This window comes from Anomaloglossus baeobatrachus, chromosome 10 (genome assembly GCF_048569485.1).
Source record: "Anomaloglossus baeobatrachus isolate aAnoBae1 chromosome 10, aAnoBae1.hap1, whole genome shotgun sequence".
Classification (NCBI taxonomy): domain Eukaryota; kingdom Metazoa; phylum Chordata; class Amphibia; order Anura; family Aromobatidae; genus Anomaloglossus; species Anomaloglossus baeobatrachus.
Window position 1 is genome coordinate 126,410,921 of NC_134362.1, and position 25,328 is coordinate 126,436,248.

At 43.7% G+C, this 25,328-nt stretch overlaps 1 protein-coding gene across 2 annotated transcripts in view; it reads left to right on the forward strand.

Moving 5' to 3' along the window:
• The window catches only part of EDC4 (enhancer of mRNA decapping 4), a 948,906-nt gene that overhangs the window by 268,799 nt on the left and 654,779 nt on the right, over positions 1 to 25,328 (forward strand). The window contains exon 7 of one of the 2 annotated variants that reach the window (XM_075325634.1): positions 11,780 to 11,884. The exons of the other annotated variant lie outside the window; for it this stretch is intronic. Coding sequence (XP_075181749.1) covers positions 11,780 to 11,884 — 105 coding nt within the window. The remainder of the gene's footprint in view (positions 1 to 11,779; positions 11,885 to 25,328) is intronic. 2 annotated transcript variants of the gene reach the window in all.

Sequence of the window (25,328 nt, forward strand, 5' to 3'; positions counted from 1 at the left end):
CACTTAGAATACTGTGTACAATTCTGGTCACCGATATATAAGAAGGACATAGCTGAACTGGAGAGGGTGCAGAGAAGAGCGACCAAGATTATTAGAGGAATGGGTGGGCTGCAATACCAAGACAGGTTATTAAACTTGGGGTTATTTAGTTTGGAAAAACGAAGGCTTAGGGGGGATCAAATCACAATGTATAAATATATGAGGGGACAGTACAGAGACCTTTCCAAAGATCTTTTTACACCTAGGCCTGCGACTGGAACACGGGGGCATCCGCTACGTCTTGAGGAAAGAAGGTTTAATCATAATCACAGACGAGGATTCTTTACTGTACGAGCAGTGAGACTATGGAACTCTCTGCCGCATGATGTTGTAATGAGTGATTCACTACTAACATTTAAGCAGAGCCTGGATGCCTTTCTTGAAAAATTTAATATTACCAGTTATGTATATTAGATTTTATGACAGGGTATTGATCCAGGGAACTAGTCTGATTGCCATATGTGGAGTCAGGAAGGAAATTTTTTCCCCATTGGAACTTGTTTGCCACATTGGGGTTTTTTTGCCTTCCTCTGGATCAACATGTTAGGCTACGGGTTGAACTAGATGGACTTAGAGTCTCCCTTCAACCTTAAAAACTATGATACTATGATATATAGATATACATAATATATTATATATATATATATACTTAATATATTATATATATATATATATATACATAATATATTATATATATATATATATATATATATATATATATATATATATATATATATATATATATATATATATATACATAATATATTATATATATATATATATATATACATAATATATTATATATATACATAATATATTATATATATATACATAATATATTATATATATATATATATACATAATATATTATATATATATATATATACATAATATATTATATATATATATATATACATAATATAATATATATATATATATATATATATATATATAATATATATATATATACATAATATATTATATATATATATATATATATATATATATATATATATATATATATATATATATATATATATATACATAATATATTATATATATATATATATATATATATATATATATATATATACATAATATATTATATATATATATATATATATATATATATATATATATATATACATAATATATTATATATATATATATATATATACATAATATATTATATATATATATATATATATAATATATTATATATATATATACATATATTATATATATATATATACATAATATATTATATATATATATATATATATATATATATATATATATATATATATGTATGTGTGTGTGTGTGTGTGTGTATATATATAATATATATATATATATATACATACATAATATATTATTTATATATATATATATATATATATATACATAATATATTATTTATATATATATATATATATATATATATATATATATATACATACATAATATATTATTTATATATATATATATATATATATATATATATATATATATACCGTATTTTTCGGACTATAAGACGCACCTGACCATAAGACGCACCCTGGTTTTAGAGGAGGAAAATAGGAAAATAAAATTTTAACCAAAAAATATGGTCATGACACACTGTTATGGGGCGAGGATCTGCTGCTGACACTGTTATGGGGTAATGTCCCCAAATTCTCTACTAAGGTACCCCATTCTGGTAAGGATCCTCCTGCCTTGTATATGATCCTGCTCATATACCCCCATCCTGTTCAAATATACCCCCCATCCATCCTGCTCATAATATACCCCCCATCCATCCTGCTCATAATATACCCCCCATCCATCCTGCTCATAATATACCCCCATCCATCCTGCTCATAATATACCCCCCATCCATCCTGCTCATAATATACCCCCCATCCATCCTGCTCATAATATACCCCCCATCCATCCTGCTCATAATATACCCCCCATCCATCCTGCTCATAATATACCCCCCATCCATCCTGCTCATAATATACCCCCCATCCATCCTGCTCATGATATACCCCCATCCATCCTGCTCATGATATGCCCCCATCCATCCTGCTCATGAAATGCCCCCATCCATCCTGCTCATGTTATGCCCCCATCCATCCTGCTCATGAAATGCCCCCATCCATCCTGCTCATGAAATGCCCCCATCCATCCTGCTCATGAAATGCCCCCATCCATCCTGCTCATGATATGCCCCCATCCATCCTGCTCATGATATGCCCCCATCCATCCTGCTCATGTTATGCCCCCATCCATCCTGCTCATGTTATGCCCCCATCCATCCTGCTCATGTTATTCCCCCATCCATGTATATGGCCTGTGGCACAGAAAAAAAAAATAAACGTTTATACTCACCTTTCCTCACTCCCTGAAGCACCGATCTCTGTCTCAGCTACAGCGCCGCTGTATGGAGCCGTCACCGCGTGTGGAGCCGTCACCGTCTGCAGCATCGCGCGATGTCTTCCTGTCTGTGCCGGTCAGCTGAGCTGGTGGACACTAGCGGCGCGCACAGCGATGACGTCATCGCTGTGCGCGCCGCTAGTGACCAGATCAGCTGACCGGCACAGACAGGAAGACATCGCGCGATGCTGCAGGGGGAAGGCTCCACACGTGGTGACGGGTGAGTACACTGATTCACTGCACCCCGCGCTGATAATGATGCACGGGGGGCAGTGAATACAGCCGCACATGATCACTCCAGGCTGTAGTTGCCAGGGGTGATCACGGCCGGCTGTTAATTATGCGCGCACCCCCCCGCCCATCACCCCGCCCACCTGTCAGCGCGGTGTTCGCTGAGAGATGATGGGCGGGAGGATGGGCGTGCATATGTAATGAGCGGGCCCACGTGGTCACGGCAGGCGCTGCTGCAGCCTGCTCGTGCCCCCGATGGCCCGCTCCACCGCAGCACCCACATTCCCGGCCGCAGCCCTATAGTCAGACCATAAGACGCACCCCCCACTTTCTCCCAACATTTGGGGGGAAAAAAGTGCGTCTTATGGTCCGAAAAATACGGTAATATATGTGTATATATATACATAATATATTATATATATCGAATATTGGACAGATAAGCTCAAAGTGCATGGTGCAGAAAATCCATACCCTGTTTTCCTGACAATACGACAGTCTTATATATATATATTTTTCTCTGACGCCTCATTGGGGGACACAGGACCATGGGTGTTAGCATAAGTAGATGCAAAAGCATAGCTCCTCCTCTGCAGTATACACCCCCTGGCCAGGCCAGGCAGTCTCAGTTTTAGCTTAGTGTCTGTAGGAGGCACTTCCTTTCACGGTTTATTTTTCGAGGGCGACTGTTTCCTTTTGGGATCGATCTCCCATTACCATCAATGGGCGGGAACGTGAAGTGTTGCCTACACGTACCCCCTCCCACGACACTGGATCCTGGGCTGGACGACGGGTTCCATAGACACCGATTTTCCAAAGCCCAGGGCAGAGGCACAATTCTTCAGCCCCTCTTTGCAGGCTCTGAGTTGAATATGGCATCAATTCCTAAGCCCCTCTTTGCAGGCTCTGAGTTGAATATGGCACCGTTGTGACTGGATACAGCAAGCTGACTCTGTTATTATCACTGCCTGGATTGAAGCAGTGTTTAAGGTGAGATCCCCCCTGACTGGTTTTCCAGACAAAGGGAGAAAAGACTGTGCAGGAAAGGCTCCCAGGGCTGAATTTACAGTATTTATTATGAGAAAGTCCCTGGCTAATGCAAGGAAGAGAGCCCCAGGAATCCTGCACACACAGTGTTAACTTTTCCCTAGCTTGCTGGCTTGAGGAGAGGGGAAGTCCCTCCTGTTTGCAAACTCCTGCACAGATAATTTCCCGGTGGCAGGGGGGAGCGGGTGGCTAGAGAATCACAGAGCTCAGGTACTCATGCTGTTTATTATCTGCTCTGTTTATGTGCTCTAGCAGAAAAGCCGGCTGATAACCACCAGTGACACGCAGTGTGCTGACTAGAGGGAGAGGGAGGAAAACTATCAGAAGCTCTTTTCCCGCCGTTTTTTTCTACCCACAGCGGGGGGGGGCACACTGACTACTTCTTCACGCTCTTTTAGCGCTAAGCCCCGCTCCCCCCGCGGCTGCGATAAGCCTTCCCCCCCCCCAGGAAAGCGTTGGAAGATCTCCAGCCATCGGCTGATGCTGGTAAGGTGCTGCTCACTGTAGCTCTGCTGAGCATTGCTCCCCCTCCTGGTATACTCCTATCAGGAACATGCAGAATTCAAAAGGCACTAAGAGGGCTAAGGCTCACATAGTCTATTTTTCAGCCTGCACTGCCTGCCACGTTGAGCTACCACGTAAACACACCTCTTCTCTCTGTGAGTCCTGTGCCCCTATAGCCCCCCAAGATCCCCCTGCCACCACCGCCGCAACCGTCAGGCCAGAGCCTAGGGCTCCCAGCCCACCGGAATGGGCACAGTTTCTGTGCCAATCCATGGAAAAACTGTCACAGAACCTGGTGCTGGCTATGCAATGTCGTCCTCCTCACCCTTCTGGGTCTCTGGACGGAACGCAGCCTGAGGATACCCCTATGGAGGATCCTTCTGAGGTACTCCGGGCACATGCTTCACCGGTTGCAGGGATCAGGAAAAGAGCACACTGCCGGGTGTCTCCAGCGGGCTTTCCCTCGGGAGCACACAGGGCAGGCTCTCCCACACGCTCCACGGCTTCTGAAGAGCTGGAGGAGGGAGAATGCTGATTGTACCAGGAGGATTCCTTGGTTTCAGCCTCCCCAGATGATCAAACTGCCCCTTATAGTAGCAATCAGCCAAACTCTGCATGTGGAGGATCCCCCATCCACTACCACTGACCATGCGGTCTCCTTTAAGAGGGCAAGGAAACCCCAAAAGGTTTTCGCTGATCACCCTGAGTTTCAGGATATACTCACAAAGGAAATGGAGAAGCCTGACAGGCGCTTCGGTAACCAAAAACTCATGGAGTCCCGTTACCCTTTTGCCTCACCTGCCCCTAAGGGCTGGGCCGATCCGCCCTCTGTCGATCCCCCGGTCTCCCGCCTTACCACAAAGACGCTCCTGTCTTTACCCGATGGTTCCTCCATCAAGGACCCGACAGACAGACAGGTGGAGCACCTCGCCCGCTCTGCTTTTGAGGCTGCGGGTTCCTCCCTCTCTCCCTCCTTTGCCTCTGTGTGGGTCGCAAAGGCGATCTCGGTCTGGGCAGAATCCCTTAACTCTTCGCTTGAGGAATCCCAGTTAACTCATACCTTCACACAGGTAACAGCTCAAATTGCCGCTGCGGCGGAGTACCTCATGCAGGCCTCCATGGACGCTGCTACCTGCGCAGCGTTTGCCGCCTCAAATACCATAGCCATCCGTAGAGCTCTCTGGCTCCGACAATGGCGAGCGGACTCTGCCTCCAAGAAGTCTCTCACGGGCCTCCACCTATTTTTCCAGACCGATTGTTTGGCGAACGTCTGGACAAGCTCATTTCTGACGCCACGGGAGGAAAGAATACCTCCCTCCCCCAGCTGAAGTCCAGGACGTCCTTCACCAGACGTCCACAGTCCTCGTTCCGCTCCTTTCGGAACTCATTTGGTTGGTCGACACCTCGTGCTGTCCACGCCACCAGCCGCGGACTACGCAGGGACCGACCTTCTCAGCGCTCCCCGAAACCTACTTCGTCATGGCAGCCTAGACCGAAACAGTCCAGGACTAGGGAGACTCGGCCACGACGTTTTCCCCCCTCATGACTCCTTTGGCGCCCCGGAAGACACACTCATTGTAGGAGGTAGACTGTGGCTCTTTCAACACATCTGGGCTGCTGCCTCAGACGACAAATGGGTGCGAGACCTTGCGACGAGAAGTTCGGGGGTTTTTTATTCCAACCTCTTTGTGGTCCACAAAAAGGATGGGTCAGTTCGACCCATCCTGGACCTCAAACACCTAAACAAGCATGTGCACGTATGGAGATTCAGAATGGAGTCCCTAAGGTCCATTATTGCATCCATGGTTGAAGGGGAATTCCTCGCATCCATAGACATCAAGGACGCGTACCTGCACATACCCATCGCCCCAGATCACCAAAAGTTCCTCCTCTTTGCAATTCAGGACTCCCACTTTCAATTCGTAGCTCTACCCTTCGGCCTTGCCACCGCACCAAGGGTCTTCACCAAAGTCATGGCGGCCGCCATGAGCGTCCTTCACGCCAGGGGAGTGGTCGTTCTCCCTTACTTGGACGACCTCCTCATCAAGGCCCCCTCCTTCCGCGACTGTTCAACCAGCGTACAGATCACTGTGGACACCCTATCCCGCTTAGGGTGGCTAGTGAATCTGGACAAATCATCCCCGATCCCATGACAATCCATCACCTTCCTGGGCATGTCCCTGGACACCTGTCGGGGCTTGATCCTTCTCCCTCAGGACAAGGCGATCGCTCTTCAACGAGCGGTACCGCTGCCTTCTACGTCCTCCGTCTCGCTCCATTCGATTCAGCATGAAAGTGCTCGGCAGGATGGTGGCGGCTATGGAAGCAGTACCCTTTGCTTAACTGCACCTCCGCCCACTGCAGCTAGCCCTTCTAGCGGCCTGGGACAAGAACCCCCTTCTCCCTGGACAGACATCTTCACCTGACGCCTTCAGTCAGGTACGCACTCAGCTGGTGGCTTCGGTCCTCATCCCTATCGAAGGGGAGATCTTTTCTCCCAGTGAACTGGCTGGTCCTGACCACGGACGCCAGCCTCCTAGGCTGGTGAGCAGTGTACCGGCACCACACTGCTTAAGGACGTTGGATGCCCCAGTAGTCTTCCCTACCCATAAACACCCTGGAACTCCGCACGATCTTCCTCGTGCTTAGAGCGTTCTGCCCTCTGCTAGCGGGTCGTCAGATTCGAGTCTAATTGGACAATGCGACAGCTGTAGCCTATATCAATCGGCAGGGGGGCACCCGCAGCAAAGCGGCTTATCTCGAGGCCCACAAGATCCTCAGCTGGGCCGAATCGATGGGATCAGTGATATCAGCGGTACACATACCGGGGGTAGAGAACTGGGCAGCAGACTTTCTAAGTCGCCAAGGCCTGACCGCCGGAGAATGGTCTCTCCACCCAGATGTGTTTCTACACATCTGCACTCTCTGGGGCACACCAGACGTGGACCTAATGGCCTCAAGGTTGAATGCACAGGTACCCGCATTCATAGCCATGTCACGCGACCCGCAGTCCATCGGCGCGGATGCTCTAGTCTGCTCCTGGCACCACTTCCGCCTACCTTGCATATTTCCACCTCTACTTTTGCTGCCGCGGGTGATCAGGAAGATTAAGGCAGAGGGAGTCCCGGTGATACTGATAGCACCGGACTGGCCCAGGCGCGCCTGGTACTCCGAATTGGTACAAATGCTCACAGACTCACCGTGGCGCCTTCCAGACATACCAGACTTGCTGACCCAAGGGACCATTTCCCATCAGAACTCCAGAGCCCTGAAGCTGACGGCATTGCCATTGAGACCTGTATTAACAAGAGCGGGATTCTCCCCCGCGGTTATTTCCACCATGATCTGCGCCCGAAAGCCTGCTTCATCCTGCATTTACCACCGTACGTGGAAAATCCTCCTTTCATGGTGCAGGGAAACTAAGGTCCAGCCTATGCCTCTGGCCATCCTCAGAATTCTCGACTTTCTACAGTCTGGCTTGCAAGCGGGGTTGGCTCTCGGTTCCCTTAAAGGGCAGGTCTCAGCGCTCTCAATCTTCTACCAATGCCGCCTGGCTCAAAAAACCGCAAGTCAAGACCTTCCTCCAGGGCGTTTCCCATCTAGTTCCCCCATACAAACGGCCGCTGGACCCATGGGACCTCAACCTCGTTCTGGACGGTCTCCAGAGGTCTCCCTTTGAACCCTCCAAGGAATCCTCCCTTGCACTTCTGTCCTGGAAGGTAACATTCCTGGTGGCAATTACGTCGATCAGACGGGTTTCGGAGCTAGCAGCACTCTCTTGCCGCGAGCCTTTCCTGATCTTTCACCAGGACAAGGTGGTTCTGCGCCCCCTTCCGGATTTCCTTCCAAAGGTTCTTACCCCGTTTCATTTGAACGAGGACATTGTTCTGCCTTCATTTTGTCCACACCCAATTATAGGGTGGAAGGTCTCTGCATTCATTAGACCTCGTCAGACCTCTCAGATATTACATATCCAGGACAGCCCCCTTTAGGAAAACAGACTTTGTTCGTCATTCCTGAGGGGCCTAAGAAGGGACAGGCAGCTTCAAAGGCGACTCTGGCTCGCTGGATTCGCTCTGCGATCCAGGAAGTCTACCGCCTGCAACTCAAGCCCATTCCTAGTGGGCTGCGGGCTCATTCCACGCGAACAGTTGGCGCTTCGTGGGCCATTCGGCATCAGGCTTCAGTGGAACAGGTGTGTAAGGCTGCGACCTGGTCTAGCCTACTTACTTTTTCAAAGCATTACAGAGTCCATACCCAGGTTTCAACTGAAGCAAATCTGGGTAGGAAAATTCTGCAAACGGCAGTAGAGCACCTTCTCTCAGTAGATGCTCCAGGCTGTTTGGGACTGGTTCCTAGTCCTTGGGTTGTGTTGTCTTCTTTTATGTTTCCCACCCATGGGCTGCTTTAGGATGTCCCATGGTCCTGTGTCCCCCAATGAGGCATCCGAGAAAAACGGATTTTTGTGTACTCACCGTAAAATCATTTTCTCTTAGCCATCATTGGGGGACACAGCACCCACCCTGTTGCCCTGCAGGGCATTGGTTCTCTCAGTACCTTATTTGGTTTTGACTCTTCTTTTCTCATGTTCCTCTGTTGAGAAGTTTTTTTTACTGCTTTTTTCTCCTACTGCTTGTGTACTAAAACTGAGACTGCCAGGCCCAGCCAGGGGCTGTATACTGCAGAGGAGGAGCTATGCTTTTGCATCTACTTAGTGTCCAACTATGGATAGGCAGCATAACACCCATGGTCCTGTGTCCCCCACTGATGGCTAAGAGAAAACGATTTTACGGTGAGTACACAAAAATTCGTTGTTTTTTTTTTTTTTGCCCCGAAAAAAGCACTAGGTCTTATTTTCAGGGGGTGTCTTATTCTCGAGGAGACATGGTTTGGGGTAAGGTTATCCCCCACAAAAAGCAGACCCCCTATCTTGCTAAATTCTCCTAAAAAGGGGCTGAAAGCCCGTACTTACGAAGCGCTCACTGATATCCAATCAGGCATGAATACTAAGATTCTTTATAGCAAGATACTATTTATTTTAATAGCACATGAATAATCAATGGTACATAGGCATTAGCACTACTTTATAGTCATAGAATCTTATACAATAACAGAAATATGCATCAACATTACCATATGTCGTAGCACGCCTTTCTCATCGGAGGGACTCGATTAGTGGAATCTTATACAATAACAGAAATATGCATCAACATTACCGTATGTCGTAGCACGCCTTTCTCATCGGAGGGAATCGATTAGTGAGAAGGAAAACAACCCGGCCTCTGCATCACAGTCACAGTGCATAATCTTGAGCGTCCTTTAAATGTCCCTAATCTCACTAAGCGAGCCCTAAAAAAATTGTTTAAAAGAACAGAGAGTCCTCAGTGGTTGATACCTTTTAATGGCTAACTGAAAAGATGGTAATAATTGCAAGCTTTCGAGACTACTCAGGTCTCTTCATCAGGCATGGTATAACACAAAATCTGAAGAGTCACGTATTTATACACAACAGGACTTAGAATAGTGCAGTAAAAAAAAAAAAAAAAAAAAAAAAAAAAAAAGAACAAGTTATATGAAACAGAACTATCTCTATGGCAGGGGGACAAGCTGTAGCCCTGTATTTTATACATTGTGTTCATCGTGTGCACCGAGTATTGCAATTGTGACCAGCATGTGATTGCTGAGTCATGGTCATGTAACCTGACCACACACTGCTGTGGGCACCAGTAGCTTCCTGCACATTTTGCCAGCTGACCACTAGTTTCCTGCATATTTTGCAATGAGACGTGAATTTTACATGCCAGTTTCCTACACATGTCTTTAACTAACCATGAGTTTTCTGCATATTTTAAACTGTAAGCATTCCTTCCTCATAGTGGTTTGTTCAAGACTTACTAACACATACGCTTGGTCATGGTGAAATAGGTTCAACCAGAGGACACCTCTTTGATACTGAGTTTTGGATGGATCAAATAATACCTGTGATCACTATCTTTTGATTAGGCCTATCTAATCAGACTCATTCTTCAGTCATATCACATTGGTTTCACCCCCCCCTCCCTTTTCCAGGATCATCATACTTACCAGCCCCGGGTGTCTGTATGGCTCCCAGATCTCCCAGCAAGTCTCCCTCCCTTTCATCTGGTCGACACACATACATCAGATCACACACTCAGACATCAAATAGCATAGACACATATAGACACACACACATCACATTCCATATCTATGTCCCTGTGATCTCTGTGCTGCACGCCTCCCCTGCATCTGACTGACACACAGCAGATCACACTCACACATTAGATAGCATTCATGCATACATACACACACAGCTCTCATATCATTCCTCCCTGTGACCTCCAGTGGGCACTCCAGGCAGCTGTGCTGCACGCTGTTCTCCCCTGCGTCCGGACGACATTTCAGACATCAGATCACATACACTCACACACACTCACAATATCGCACATACCTGTACAATCGCGCACATGCACACACAACATCCGGAGATATCACGTGCTTCCAGCCATGTGATCCTTCTGCAGGTCCTGGAAGCTCACTGCACAGCGTCGCAAGCGCCGAGAAGCAAGCGATATCATTGGATGTGGTGTGTGTGTGTGTGTTTGTGTGTGTGTGTGTGGTGTGTGCGCGCGTTCTCGTGTGTGGTGTGTGTGTATGTGATCTGATGTGTGTGTGTGTGTGTGTGTGTGCGCGTGCGTGTGTGTTCCGTCGCAGGACCTTGATGCGCTCACCTGCTCCGGCGTCTGGTGTGTATGATCGGGATCCTCTCTCTTCTTTCTTCTCTCTTCTGGAGGTACCCGCTGTCAATAATAAAGTGTCCTGCAGTATCTTTAACTTTTTTTTACCACTGCATGAGACTTCATTATTGACCGAGACTAGGTCTTATCTTCAGGGGATGCCTTATATTTAAGCATCCATGAAAACTACTCGAAGGTCTTATTTTCGGGGGAGGTCTTATTTTCAGGTTAACACGATAGTAGTAAAGAATACACTTACTCAATTAAATAAGGAAACCATCAGACCCGGCTGCCCCAACATATGTTTCATTTCAATTGCTATATACTGTATATTTGCACAGGGTCTGTCGCTTAATTTATACACTTACTATGATGATTAACTTAATAATGTCAAAACTTTGAGGCTTACATTGTGTTTTATTACTATTTTTTCTTATCATATATGATTTATAAGTAGTGTTATTTTCATTTGATTTTGTAAACATTTTTTCTATGTAATTTATTGACTTATCCTACCACCGGCCATAGGCATTTTTGAGCAGTTTATTGTATTGAGGATTCTTTATATGCTTATTTTATTGATTTCTTTTATAATAATATTTTTTTTTTATCCTAATACTGTGGTTTCTATTAGGGACATTGTATATTTTGAGTTTATAAGCTTTATTTTTTATTGCAAGGTTATTTGTGTTTACTCTCTCCCTCATTCTAATTCTGTAATGATTGGGGACATGTGCTCGTCTTTTTTTTTTTTTTTTTTGTTTTTCATTTCTACATTTTCATTTTAGGCTGAGGTATGGGACTTGGACATCATAAGAGCAAACCACAGCTCATGGCCTACTCTTATCAGTGACATAAAGGAAGGATTCATATCTGTTACTGGACATTCTGGTGTAAGGTTAATTTTATTTTATTTTATTGTACTTTTGTGTGTGTGTGTGTGTGTGTATAGTGGAACCTTGGATTATAAGCATACTGTATATACTTGAGTATAAGCAGAGGCCCTTAATTTTACCACAAAAAACTGGGAAACCTTATTGACGCCAGTATAAGCCTAGGGTGGGAAATGCAGCAGCTACTGGTAAATTTCAAAAATAAAAATAGATCCCAATAAACTGTAATGTGCCCATCCTTGTCCTCCCCTCCCCCTTGACATAATTTTCCCATCCTTCCATCCTTGTCTCCCTCCCCTTCTTGTAATGTGCCCCATCTTGGCCCCCCTTATTGTAATGTGCCCATCCTGTAGTAATGTCCTCATTCCAGTCCCCTTCTTGTACCCCATTATGCCGTGGTTTACACACAATAAATTGTCACCTCTCCTCCGTTCCTGCAGTGTCCTCAGCTGTTAATTGCAGACCGCTGGAACGTAGACCCCTTGGTGATCCTGTCCTGTGCACTGAGCCACTGCTGCAGACTGCCATCATGGTTTTTCTGCAGTTGAATGCTTTGTGAAGGTGCCGCAAAGCATTCGACTGCTGTAAAACGCTGACAGCAGCGGTGGCTCTGTGCATCGGATGTGATCATGAAGTCATGCTTTCTTGCAGACTGCAGGTATATAGACCCCTCCGTGATCACGTCCAATACACAGGGCAGCCGCTGCTGTCAGCGCTTTACTTTGGGGGAAAAAAAAAATCCAGAGAAATTCCAGCTCTTCAAAAAAATGTATAATTTTTTGTGGCAACCTCACTCGAGAATAATCCGAGGGGGGCATTTTCAGCATTTAAAAAGGGCTTAAAAACTCAGCTTATACTAGAGTCTATACAGTAATTCGTTCTGGGAATGTGTTCTTTAACCAAGTTACTCTTATATCAAAGCAAATTTTCTCATAAAAAATAACTGAAACACAGACCATTCGTTACACATCCCAAAACTATTTACTGTATTTATCCAAACTTATTACAGTAATACAAAATAATGTACTGTATTCATTTAAAATTACAGTACAAATACAAAATATTGTACAGTAAAAACATAAAACAATTTAAACTGCACATTAGCTTACAATAGAATTGTTGGTGTGCGGGAGGAGGAGGAGAGAGAAAAATGATGTATAACTTTGACCTTTATTCTAGTAGAATACACAAAAAACACACCCCAAATCTACCCCCCCACCACCCAAAATAAGGGCAGAACTAAGATAAATGTGGGGTAGGAATACTGCACTGGCAATTAGATTACAGTACAAGCAATGTGCAGCACTGGTTAATGGTACAGTACTGTAGCCACAAATGCTAATTGATACTTACTATATAGTGTACAGTATATACTGTACTGTACAGTGGTATAATGTATACAGCACATATGTACAGAAAGTCACCTCCAGAGCGGATCAGAGCGTGGTGAAAGGACAGAACCAGAAGTGTGCATGGTGAGTATTTGTTCTTATTGCAAATCATTGCTCTTAGGCCCGTTTCACACGTCAGTGAAAAACACTGACGTTTTTCACTGGCGTGTATAACACGCACATGTCCCTCCGTGTGCCGTGAATCTCGGCACACGTGGGATGTCTAAGTGCAATCCGGGCTCCGTTCTCCGTGGCCCGTGATTGCACTTAGAGATTAACTCACCTGTGTGCGCTCCCGCTCTCCATGGTGCTGATCGCTCCCACGGTGCAGCATCCGGCCGGCGCTGACCCCCGCAGCAGCTGCTTCCGGGTCGGCTGTGTCGTGCATCATGAATATGCGCGACAGTAATGAGCTGGCTCAGAAGCAGCAAGCTGCACAGGCTGCAGAGGACATCGCTGGAGCCGGGTGAGTAAAAATGATTTTTATTTTAAAAGCACGTTTTTTTCTGGCACGTGTTTCACGGACCACACCACTGTGTGGTCCGTGGGACATCAGTGATGCCAGAAAAAAATGGACAGGTCTCCGTGCGGCAATCACGGACACGCGGGTACGCCGCACGGAGACACATGCAGTGAAAAATCACTGATGTGTGAGCAGACCCATTCATTATAATGGGTCTGCGTATGTCAGTGATTCTGGTACGTTTAAAAAAAAAAGCACAAACGTACCAGAATCACTGACGTGTGAAACAGGCCTTAAACGAAGTTACAGAGATGTAGGAAAGGGAGGGAGAGGGAGTGATCCAGCACAATTCCTCCTTGATTTAAAACATTTAGGATCTTTATTGGAACTTCTTTAAAAACATGGTGAAGACCGAAAAATATCTTGTGTAGTAAAGGCACAGTTCATGAGGGCTTTACGCGTTTCGGACTGAAAATAAAACCAACTAGTCCTTAGTCATAAGAATAGAATGGGGCAGTAATGTCCTGTTGTGTATAAATATGTGACTCTTCAGATTTTGTGTTATACCATGCCTGATGAAGAGACCTGAGTAGTCTCGAAAGCTTGCAATTATTACCATCTTTTCAGTTAGCCATTAAAAGGTATCAACCACTGAGGACTTTCTGTTCTTTTAAACAAAATTTTTTTTTATCTCTACTGGCTAACACGGTACAAAGATATATTTTACTTGTATCTATATTTGTCTGTCTGTCTGCCTCTTTCTCCGTCTGTCTCAATCTCTTTCCCTGTCTGTCTATCTATCTCTGAAAAGCGTAGCTCTGGCACACCCAAACGAGAAAGAAACAGATATGGTGGTCCAAAAATTATTTTTATTATTATTATAATTCTTCACTCATTTGCAAAATATCGAGTTGTAACCTTCATTCATTTCATGAACGTTTTCGGCATTAGATAGCCTTTATCAAAAAATTAGGTCTGCATAAACAAAATAACAGAATTAACAATCCGTATATATGTATTTTTTTAAGATCCATGTATAACATCATTTTAATTTACAATAACAGTCGCCACTGGATCATAATAATATACTAGAACAAACAAGTATAAGTGTATCATGAAAAAGGGAAAAAAGACTGTAAGCGCCCATGTACCTAAGTTTACTGGGTCACAGAGAGCGTGGGCACCCATAGAGGTCTGTATAACCGGTAAGGCTGTAAAACAAAAGAAAAAAACCATGTGACAGGCCGATTGGGAATGTAAAGAAGGAAGAAAAAAAAGGGGGAAAAAAAGAGAAAAATAAGAAGATAAAATGATAAAAAAGAAACAGACAACAATAAATGTTAGGCTAAGATTGAACAGAATAGACACAAAAGTAAATCATTGGGAACAAGAGAGAGAGACATGAAGACACAGGAAAAAGCAGGTGTGCAGGAGCCAGATAAAAGAAAAAGGTTTTGGTACCGTGTTAAGGCCCAGTCACACACAACGACTTACCAGCGATCCCGAAAACGATGTGTACTGATAGGGATCGCAGGTAAGTCGCTGGGAGGTCGCAGGTGAGATGTCACACAGTCAGATCTTACCAGCGATGCAGGAACAATATAGGTCACAGTAGCGACCTGTATAACGATCTCAGCAGTCACTGTGACCCTGTCACACAGTGTCAAACACAGGGATGTGTCCTGCCCAGCAGGACGTCGCCTTTGAAGAAAATGACCTGGACCATTCAGCAACGACTAGAGATCTCACAGCAGGGGCCTGATCGCTGGTAAGTGTCACACATAACGAGATCGCTAACGGGATCGCTACTGCGTCACAGAAAGCATGACTCAGCTGCGATCTCGCTAGCGATCTCGTTATGTGTGACAGTACCTTTAGCCAGTTGAAAAATGATTGATTGCTCTCAGTGAGAGAAACAAAATTAAAATTTTGTAGTTGTGATACCTTTTAATGGCTAACTATAATAAAATATGATGTTATAAAGCAAGCTTTCGAGACATCTCAGGTCTGTTCCTCAGGCATGGTATGACAAAATATCTGAAGAAACACACACATATACACAAAACAGGGCAGAGCGATGCATAGTAAAAGGACATTTAAATAAACAAACACTGAGCTTGGAAAGTGAATCCTTCATTAGCTTTGATTAGTGGTGTGAGTTTTATTGTCCCAATATCCATGTGGGATCAGAGGTCTGGTGAGTCTCTGGAGCTCTCAGATTTTATAATGAGTCATAAATCCTTCTGAGAGATTGAGTCCTGTGTCCACAGAGTTAAAGATTGTGATGAATTTGTATACAAATACACCACATACGATGTATCACATGTAAAAAAAACTTTTATGGGAAACCTTTTACCGGATCTAGGGTGTGTAAAGGTATCACCTTTAATAATGTTGGAGCACTGTAGGCAACCCAGGCATGGAAATGTCCCATTCCTGCGATGCCCTAATGTGCTCTGTATCAAAGTCCGTTGGTCACTCCCTAGATCCGCCCTAACTAGCTTGTCCCTCAAATTTGGGGCTCTCTTGTAGCAAGTCAATGGAGCAACCTGAAACTGGGGGATAGAAGGGTAAGCTTGTTGGAGTAGTGGCCAATGTTTGCATATGATAGAGTTGATGTTGGGCATAAAAGGATGAAAGGTAGAAACAAAAGCAAATCTGTCCCCCTGTTTTTCCCTTCTGCGTCTCTTCTGGTCAGGATTAAGGGTATACTGTGGATACCCTCTGGCCTGAAATTTTTGATCCATTTCAATACGACGTGAACGTCGAGTGCTCTCATTACTGACTATCCTATCCACTCGTGCATGCTGGGATTTAGGAATAGCTTTCTTAATATGGACAGGGTGGCTACTCGAGAACAGTAACAAACTATTGCGGTCAGTCTTCTTGACAAATAAGTCGGTAGTAAGGCCACCCTGTACATCGATAGCCACCCCTGTATTCAAAAAATTAATGGAAGAATCACTATAATGGAGTGTGAAGGATAGACCCGGAACACTGACGTTCAAATCATTGAAAAAAGATAATAGTGATGATGAGTCGCCATGCCAAATTACAAAGACATCATCTATATAACTCCTCCATGCCACATTATGTGCATCATATAGATCAGGGGTGGGCAATTAATTTTCCCATCCATGGGGCCGCATGAGAAATTGGGATGGTTTTAGAGGGCCGGACTAATATAATTAACTCGGTTCTACACATTTTATATATATATATATATATATATATATATTATATTATATTATATTATATTATATTATATTATATTATATTATATTATATTATATTATATTATATATATATATATATATATATATATATATATATATATATATATATATATATATATATATATATATATATATTATATTATTATATATATATATATATATATATATATATATATATATATATATATATATATATATATATATATATATATATATATATATACACACAAACACGCATAATATATATATATATATATATATACACATACACACAATTTATACATACACACGCAATCCCCATATACTACATCACTACACCCACCACATACTACACCTGTAATATACATCACTATACACTACACCTGTAATAAACTACACCTCTATATACTATACCACTATATACTACATCACTACACCCCTATATACACACCTGCAATATGCTACATCACTACACCCCTATATACACACCTGTAATATGCTACATCACTACACCCCTATATACACCTGTAATATGCTACATCACTATATACTACACCTGTAATTAACTGCAGCACATCACTATATACTACACCTGTGATAACCTACATCACTACACCCCTATATACTACACTTGTATTATACTACACCCCTATTTACTACACCTGTATTATACTACACTCCTATATACTACACCTATATTATACTACACCCCTATATACTACACCTGTATTATACTACACCCCTATATACTACACTCCTATATACTACACCTGTATTATACTACACCACTACACCCCTATAAACACCTGTATTATACTACACCACTACACCCCATATACACCTGTAATATACTGCACCCCTATATACACCTGTAATATACTACACCCCTATATACACCTGTATTATACTATACTCCTATATACTACACCTGTATTATACTACACCACTACACCCCATATACACCTGTAATATACTACACCACTACACCCCTATATACACCTGTAATATACTACACCACTACACCCCTATATACACCTGTAATATACTACACCCCTATATACACCTGTATTATACTACACCCCTATATACACCTGTATAATACAGGTGTATATAGGGGTGTAGTGGTGTAGTATAATACAGGTGTATATAGGGGTGTAGTGGTGTAGTATAATTCAGGTCTATATAGGGGTGTAGTATATTACAGGTGTATATAGGGGTGTAGTGGTATAGTATAATACAGGTGTATATAGGGGTGTAGTATTATACTACACTCCTATATACACCTGTATTATACTACACCACTACACACCTATAAAACTACACCACTCCACCCCCCCATATACCACACCTGTAAAACTACATTCCCATATACTAAACCACTACACCCCAAATATTTGTCAAAAGTTGCCCCCCGCCCGCCCACCCCCCATTGTCCCCGCAGGTTACTAGTAACCACTCACCTCTCTTCTTATCGTTCCCGTCCTCAGACACCTCCGTACGAGCCCCCCGCTGAGCTGCTTCTCCTTCACGTGGCCAGGCTGCGCCAACGCTGTATTCCTAGGAGCCCCCGCCGCTGCCTCTCTCCATACGGCCCCGGCTGCTGCAGCTTCTCCTGCCGGGCGGGAACTTTTCAAATGACACGCGCGCCGTACTGACGATATCAGGGCGCGCGTGTGTCACAGAGAAAAGTGTCGGGCAAGGAACAGAGGAGAGATTCCTGCGTTCCGCTGCCTACACTGTGCGGCGCTTCAGGATCTGTCCTCTGTTTCCTGCCCGACACGCAGCGTCTGATGAGGGTCAGGGCCGGCTCCAGGTTTTTGTGGGCCCCGGGCGGAAGAGTCCCAGTGGGCCCCATCCACACGCAGACACACATACGTACACATACATATACATGTTTAAAGACAAACTCACAAAAATACATATAGAACTGACACATCTATACAGCCATATACACTGACATACATAGATACACATTATACATGCCTACAGACACACAGCTCTGCTGCATACATACAGACACACATAGCTCTGCTACAGACACACATAGCTCTGCTACAGACGCACATAGCTCTGCTACATACAGACACACATAGCTCTGCTACATACAGACACACATAGCACTGCTACATACACACATAGCTCTGCTACATACAGACACACATAGCGCTGCTACATACAGACACACATAGCTCTGCTACATAAAGACACATCTCTGCTACATATATACATACAGACACATAGCTTTGCTACATATATACATACAGACACATAGCTCTGCTACATATATACATACAGACACACATAGCTCTGCTACATATATACATAGACACACATAGCTCTGCTACATATATACATACAGACACATAGCTCTGCTACATACATACACACATAGCTCTGCTACATACATTCACACATAGCTCTGCTACATACATACACACATAGCTCTGCTACATACATACACACATAGCTCTGCTACATACATTCACACATAGCTCTGCTACATATATACATACATACACACATAGCTCTGCTACATATATACATACAGACACATAGCTCTGCTACATATATACATACATACACACACAGCTCTGCTACATATATACATACACACACATAGCTCTGCTACATACACACATAGCTCTGCTACATACATACACACATAGCTCTGCTACATATATACATACACACATAGCTCTGCTACATATATACATACAGACACATAGCTCTGCTACATATATACATACAGACACACATAGCTCTGCTACATATATACATACACACATAGCTCTGCTACATATATACATACAGACACACATAGCTCTGCTACATACACACATAGCTCTGCTACATATATACATACATACACACATAGCTCTGCTACATATATACATACAGACACATAGCTCTGCTACATACACACATAACTCTGCTACATACATACACACATAGCTCTGCTACATATATACATACATACACACGTAGCTCTGCTACATATATACATACACACATAGCTCTGCTACATATATACAGACAGACACACACGCGGCTCTGGGGGGCCCACACAAGCGGCTCTGGGGCCCAGCACATACGGCACGGGGGGGGCAGAGCATACACCTAGGGGGGGGGGGAGAAGCCCATACAGCTCACCAGGGCCCATAAATCGGGGGGTGGGGAGGGCACATACCCCTCAGGTCACGGTGGAGAGGGGGCCCACACAGAGCCGGAAAGAAGCACTGTGCTGGGGGTCGCTGGCTGGCACTGCAACTCTTTCATCTGTGGGATGAGCAGGGCGCCGGTCGGTAGCTCCGCCCACAGATGAAGTTCAACCAGGAAGTCTGTGCTCCTTAAAGGGACGGCGCCGCAGATTCCTGCCGAGGACTGCGGTCCCCGGAACTCGGCCCGGGGGCAGCAGAACTAAGGCGAGTGGGCCCCAGCCAAGGGGCACCAGAACTGACGAGGCCGAGTGGGCCCCCCCGGCTCTCCAGGGCCCCGGCATTTGCCCGGGCACTGATGAGGGCAATCTGACCACGCGCCTCCCGGAGCCTGGAGCTCCGGACAACAGGTCAGATTGCCCACATCAGTGACCAGCCAGCAAGGACGCCCTGAGCCAGGCGGGCCGGTCACAGAGAGTAGGCGGCCCGCGGGCCGCCCCTTGCCCAGGTCTATTATAGATGATGGGGGTATACAAAAGTATCCTCAAAGATAGACATAAAGATATTGGCATACGGTGGGGCCATGTTTGACCCCATGGCCGTACCCGTGCGCTGATAATAATACTGTTCTTAAAAGAGAAAAAAGTTCCTAGTCAGAACAATACGCAAAAGGTCCAAAAAGAAGGATCTTTAATCAGGGGAATAATCTGTATTGTGAATAAGAAAGCTCTCAACAGACCTCAATCCTTTTTCGTGTTTAATACTAGTATATAGACTGGTGACATCCATGGTCACCAGTAAGCACCCAGAAGGAAGAGGAACGAGAGATTTGAGACAGTCTAAAAAAATGAGATGTGTCATGTAAAAAAGAAGGAATTAATGGTATTAGTGGACTTAAGATTTTTTCCAAAGTAATGGCGAGGGGCGACAAAATTGAATCAGTCGATGCTACAATAGGCCTCCCTGGTGGATGACTCAAGTTCTTGTGAATTTTTGGCAGTGTATAGAACACTGGAATTACAGGGTGCTGCTTCACCAAATATTTAGACAGTTTAGAGTCAATGACTCCTAATTGATATTTAGAGATAAAAGCTCTGATCTGATGTGCTATCTCAAATGTAGGGTTATGTGGTATAGGTTCATAAGTAGTACCATCACCCAACTGCGATAATATCTCTGACACGTAATAGGATCTGTCCATAATCACTATGGAACTCCCTTTATCGGCTGGCTTAATTATAAAGTCCCTGTTAGACTTCAATTCCTCAAGCACTCTAGACTCTTCAATAGAGAGGTTATGCCTAAGGCGCAGTTCTCCATGTTTAATTTTACCAATGGTAGAGTCCACTTCTCGCTGGACCAACGAGATAAAAGTTTCAATAGGGTGGTGACTACGAGGTGGAGAAAAAGAACTAGGCATCCGTAAATGTAATTTACTCTGGGAAAACACACCATTAAATTGTGATTGTGTACTAGAGTCAACCACCAGATTCGAAACATCTTGTATAGAAGAGAAATGCGCCTTAAGCCTAACAGTTCGAAAGAACCTCACCAACTCTTAAGTCTAAAGAAATTAAACGAGGGAGTCGGACAGAAAGACAGGCCTTTTTGTAAAACATTCAATGCAGTGGGAGATAAATTCACAGAAGATATATTAAAGACTATATTGTCCTTGGTACCTGTGAACGAGTCACAATTGGGGTTTGTCTGTAGCTTACGTCGGCTCCTCCTCGTCTTCCTCTTACTGGTGGAGGTCGGCGTGACCCTAAAAAACGTGTGGATCTCTGTTGAATGTATTCTCCATCAGAGCTTCCAGAAGAATATTGGTATCGACGTCGTGAATTATCAAAATTAGAGAAATTGGTGGACCGCCATCTATACACCTGATTTATTCCGATAATCATCAGCATCACGTATAAATTTCAGCTTCTTTCTTTGTTGTAGTTGTTCTCTGAACTCCTTCATGGTATTATCTATTTTGGACTTCATAGTATCGTAATCAGCAGAAGGCATGGTAGAAGAAAGTTGCGTCTCAATGCTACTCAAGCGTACACCAATATCTGTAATTTCTCTCTCCAGATAATCAATGGTCAAAATCAACAAATCCATAGAGCATTTGTTAATAATGCTCTCAAACGTGTTGCAAAAATCAGTATTGTCATGAAACAGGGTAGGTCTCAATTGAACTCTCATTCCTCTTGGGATCCGCTGAGCCTTATAATACTCAGCCAATGTCACGCTATGTAACTCTAAAGCAGTAAGTCTACGTTTCTCCTTTTCCAAGTCCCGGGATCTATGTTCCTCAACAGGAATGTGCAAAAATTCGCCCTGGGCCCGAGACCTTAGACACAGTGGCGCTCACCTGTTCGTCATTATATGAAAACTGTGGTAATGACATAATTGTAAGAAAAAAGGCAGACAGGAGCCAAGAAAAATTGCAATATTATAAATGGATAATCTTGCTCACTATCAAGTAGAGGGGTGCTCAGAGAAAAAGAGACGATACTGAAAAGCGTAGCTCTGGCACACCCAAACGAGAAAGAAACAGATATGGTGGTCCAAAAATTATTTTTATTATTATTATAATTCTTCACTCATTTGCAAAATATCGAGTTGTAACCTTCATTCATTTCATGAACGTTTTCGGCATTAGATAGCCTTTATCAAAAAATTAGGTCTGCATAAACAAAATAACAGAATTAACAATCAGTATATATGTATTTTTTTAAGATCCATGTATAACATCATTTTAATTTACAATAACAGTTGCCACTGGATCATCATAATATAATAGAACAAACAAGTATAAGTGTATCATGAAATAGGGAAAAATGACTGTAAGCGCCCATGTACCTAAGTTTACTGGGTCACAGAGTGTGGGCACCCATAGAGGTCTGTATAACCGTTAAGGCTGTAAAACAAAAGAAAAAAAAACATGTGACAGGCCGATTGGGAATGTAAAGAAGGAAGAAAAAAAAAAGGGGGAAAAAAGAGAAAAATAAGAAGATAAAATGATAAAAAAAGAAACAGAAAGACAACAATAAATGTTAGAAAGGCTAAGATTGAATAGAATAGACACAAAAGTAAATCATTGAGAACAAGAGAGAGAGAGACATGAAGGCACAGGAAAAAGCAGGTGCCAGATAAAACACTGGTGTAATCTAACAGGTAAAACCATATGAACAAATACCTGGTAAAACTGGGAATCGGCATATAAATAGAGGCAAAAAACCTATACAAAGAATAAGTGAGTTAGCACCACGTGTCACAAATAGAAACATAAGATCGAAGGACCTATAAACCATACCTTATGTGATACAAGAAATACAAGCAGGGCCGTGCTCCAGTGTGGTGCAATCAGGACACCATGCAGAGATCTTTAAATAGTATAAAGACTGGTCTCCCAACCAACCCAGAGAGACACCAACAGTCACCTGTTATTAGACAAAGCATCAGGAATGAAAGCTAACTAATAAAGTGAAGGCACATAAAGCTGGTGTCACACACAGCGACAACGACAACGACGTCGCTGCTACGTCACCATTTTCTGTGACGTTGCAGCGACGTCCCATCGCTGGCGCTGTGTGTGACATCCAGCAACGACCTGGCCCCTGCTGTGAGGTCGCCGGTCATTGCTGAATGTCCAGCTTCATTTTTTGGTCGACACTCTCCCGCTGTGACACACACATCGCTGTGTGTGACAGCGAGAGAGCGACGAAATGAAGCGAGCAGGAGCCGGCACTGGCAGCTGCGGTAAGCTGTAACCAGCGTAAACATCGGGTAACCAAGGGAAGATTCCTGGTTACCCGATATTTACCTTCGTTACCAGCCTCCGCCGCTCTTGCTGCCAGTGCCGGCTCCTGCTCTGTGCACATGTGGCTGCAGTACGCATCGGGTAATTAACCTGATGTATACTGTAGCAAGGAGAGCAAGGAGCCAGCGCTAAGCAGTGCGCGCGGCTCCCTGCTCTCTGCACTGTGACATGTAGCTGCAGCACACATCGGGTTAATTAACCCGATGTGTACTGTACCTAGGAGAGCAAGGAGCCAGCGCTAAGCGCGGCTCCCTGCTCTCTGCACATGTAGCACAGCGACGTTATGATCGCTGCTTCTGCTTTGTTTGACAGCTAAGCAGCGATCATAACAGCGACTTACAAGGTCGCTGTTACGTCACCGAAAATGGTGATGTAACAGCGACGTCGTTGTCGCTGTCGCTTAGTGTGAACCCAGCTTAAGTGTGGCTGAAGGAGCTCATTACCATGACAGGAAATGAATGACAGAGGCAGAAAAGAAGAGATAAAGGACAGTTCCTGCACAATTCTTGGTAGGTGAATATGCAGATTATAGTAAAGCCAGAAAAAGATTGAAACATAAAACTACAAAAATAGGAACATAGAAAAAAAAAAAAAAAATCGGCTCACCCAATCGGCCTGTCACATGGTTTTTTCTTTTGTTTTACAGCCTTACCGGTTATACAGACCTCTATGGGTGCCCACACTCTCTGTGACCCAGTAAACTTAGGTACATGGGCGCTTACAGTCCTTTTTCCCTTTTTCATGATACACTTATACTTGTTTGTTCCATTATATTATTATGATCCAGTGGCGGCTTTTATTGTAAATTAAAATGATGTTATATATGGATCTTAAAAAAATACATATATACTGATTGTTAATTCTGTTATTTTGTTTATGCAGACCTAATTTTTTGATAAAGGCTATCTAATGCCGAAAACATTCATGAAATGAATGACTGTTACAACTCGATATTTTGCAAATGAGTGAAGAATTATAATAATAAAAATAATTTTTGGACCACCATATCTGTTTCTTTCTCGTTTGGGTGTGCCAGAGCTACGCTTTTCAGTATCTCTCTTTTTCTCTGAGCACCCCTCTACTTGACAGTGAGCAAGATTATCCATTTATAATATGTCTATCTATCTCTGTCACTTTCCCGGGCTGTCTCTTTCCCTCTCTCTTCGCTTTAATGGAGGCAGGTTTTTTGGTGAATAACTGTAAAGCGCGGGGTTAAAATTTCCCCTCAAAACATAGCCTATGATGCTCTCGGGGTCCAGAGGTCTGTGTGTGCAAAATTTTGTGGCTGTAGCTGCGACGGTGCAGATGCCAATCCCGGAAACAATACACACATACACACACACCTACACACTTTCAGCTTTATATATTAGATACATACACACACATACACACACACATATATATAT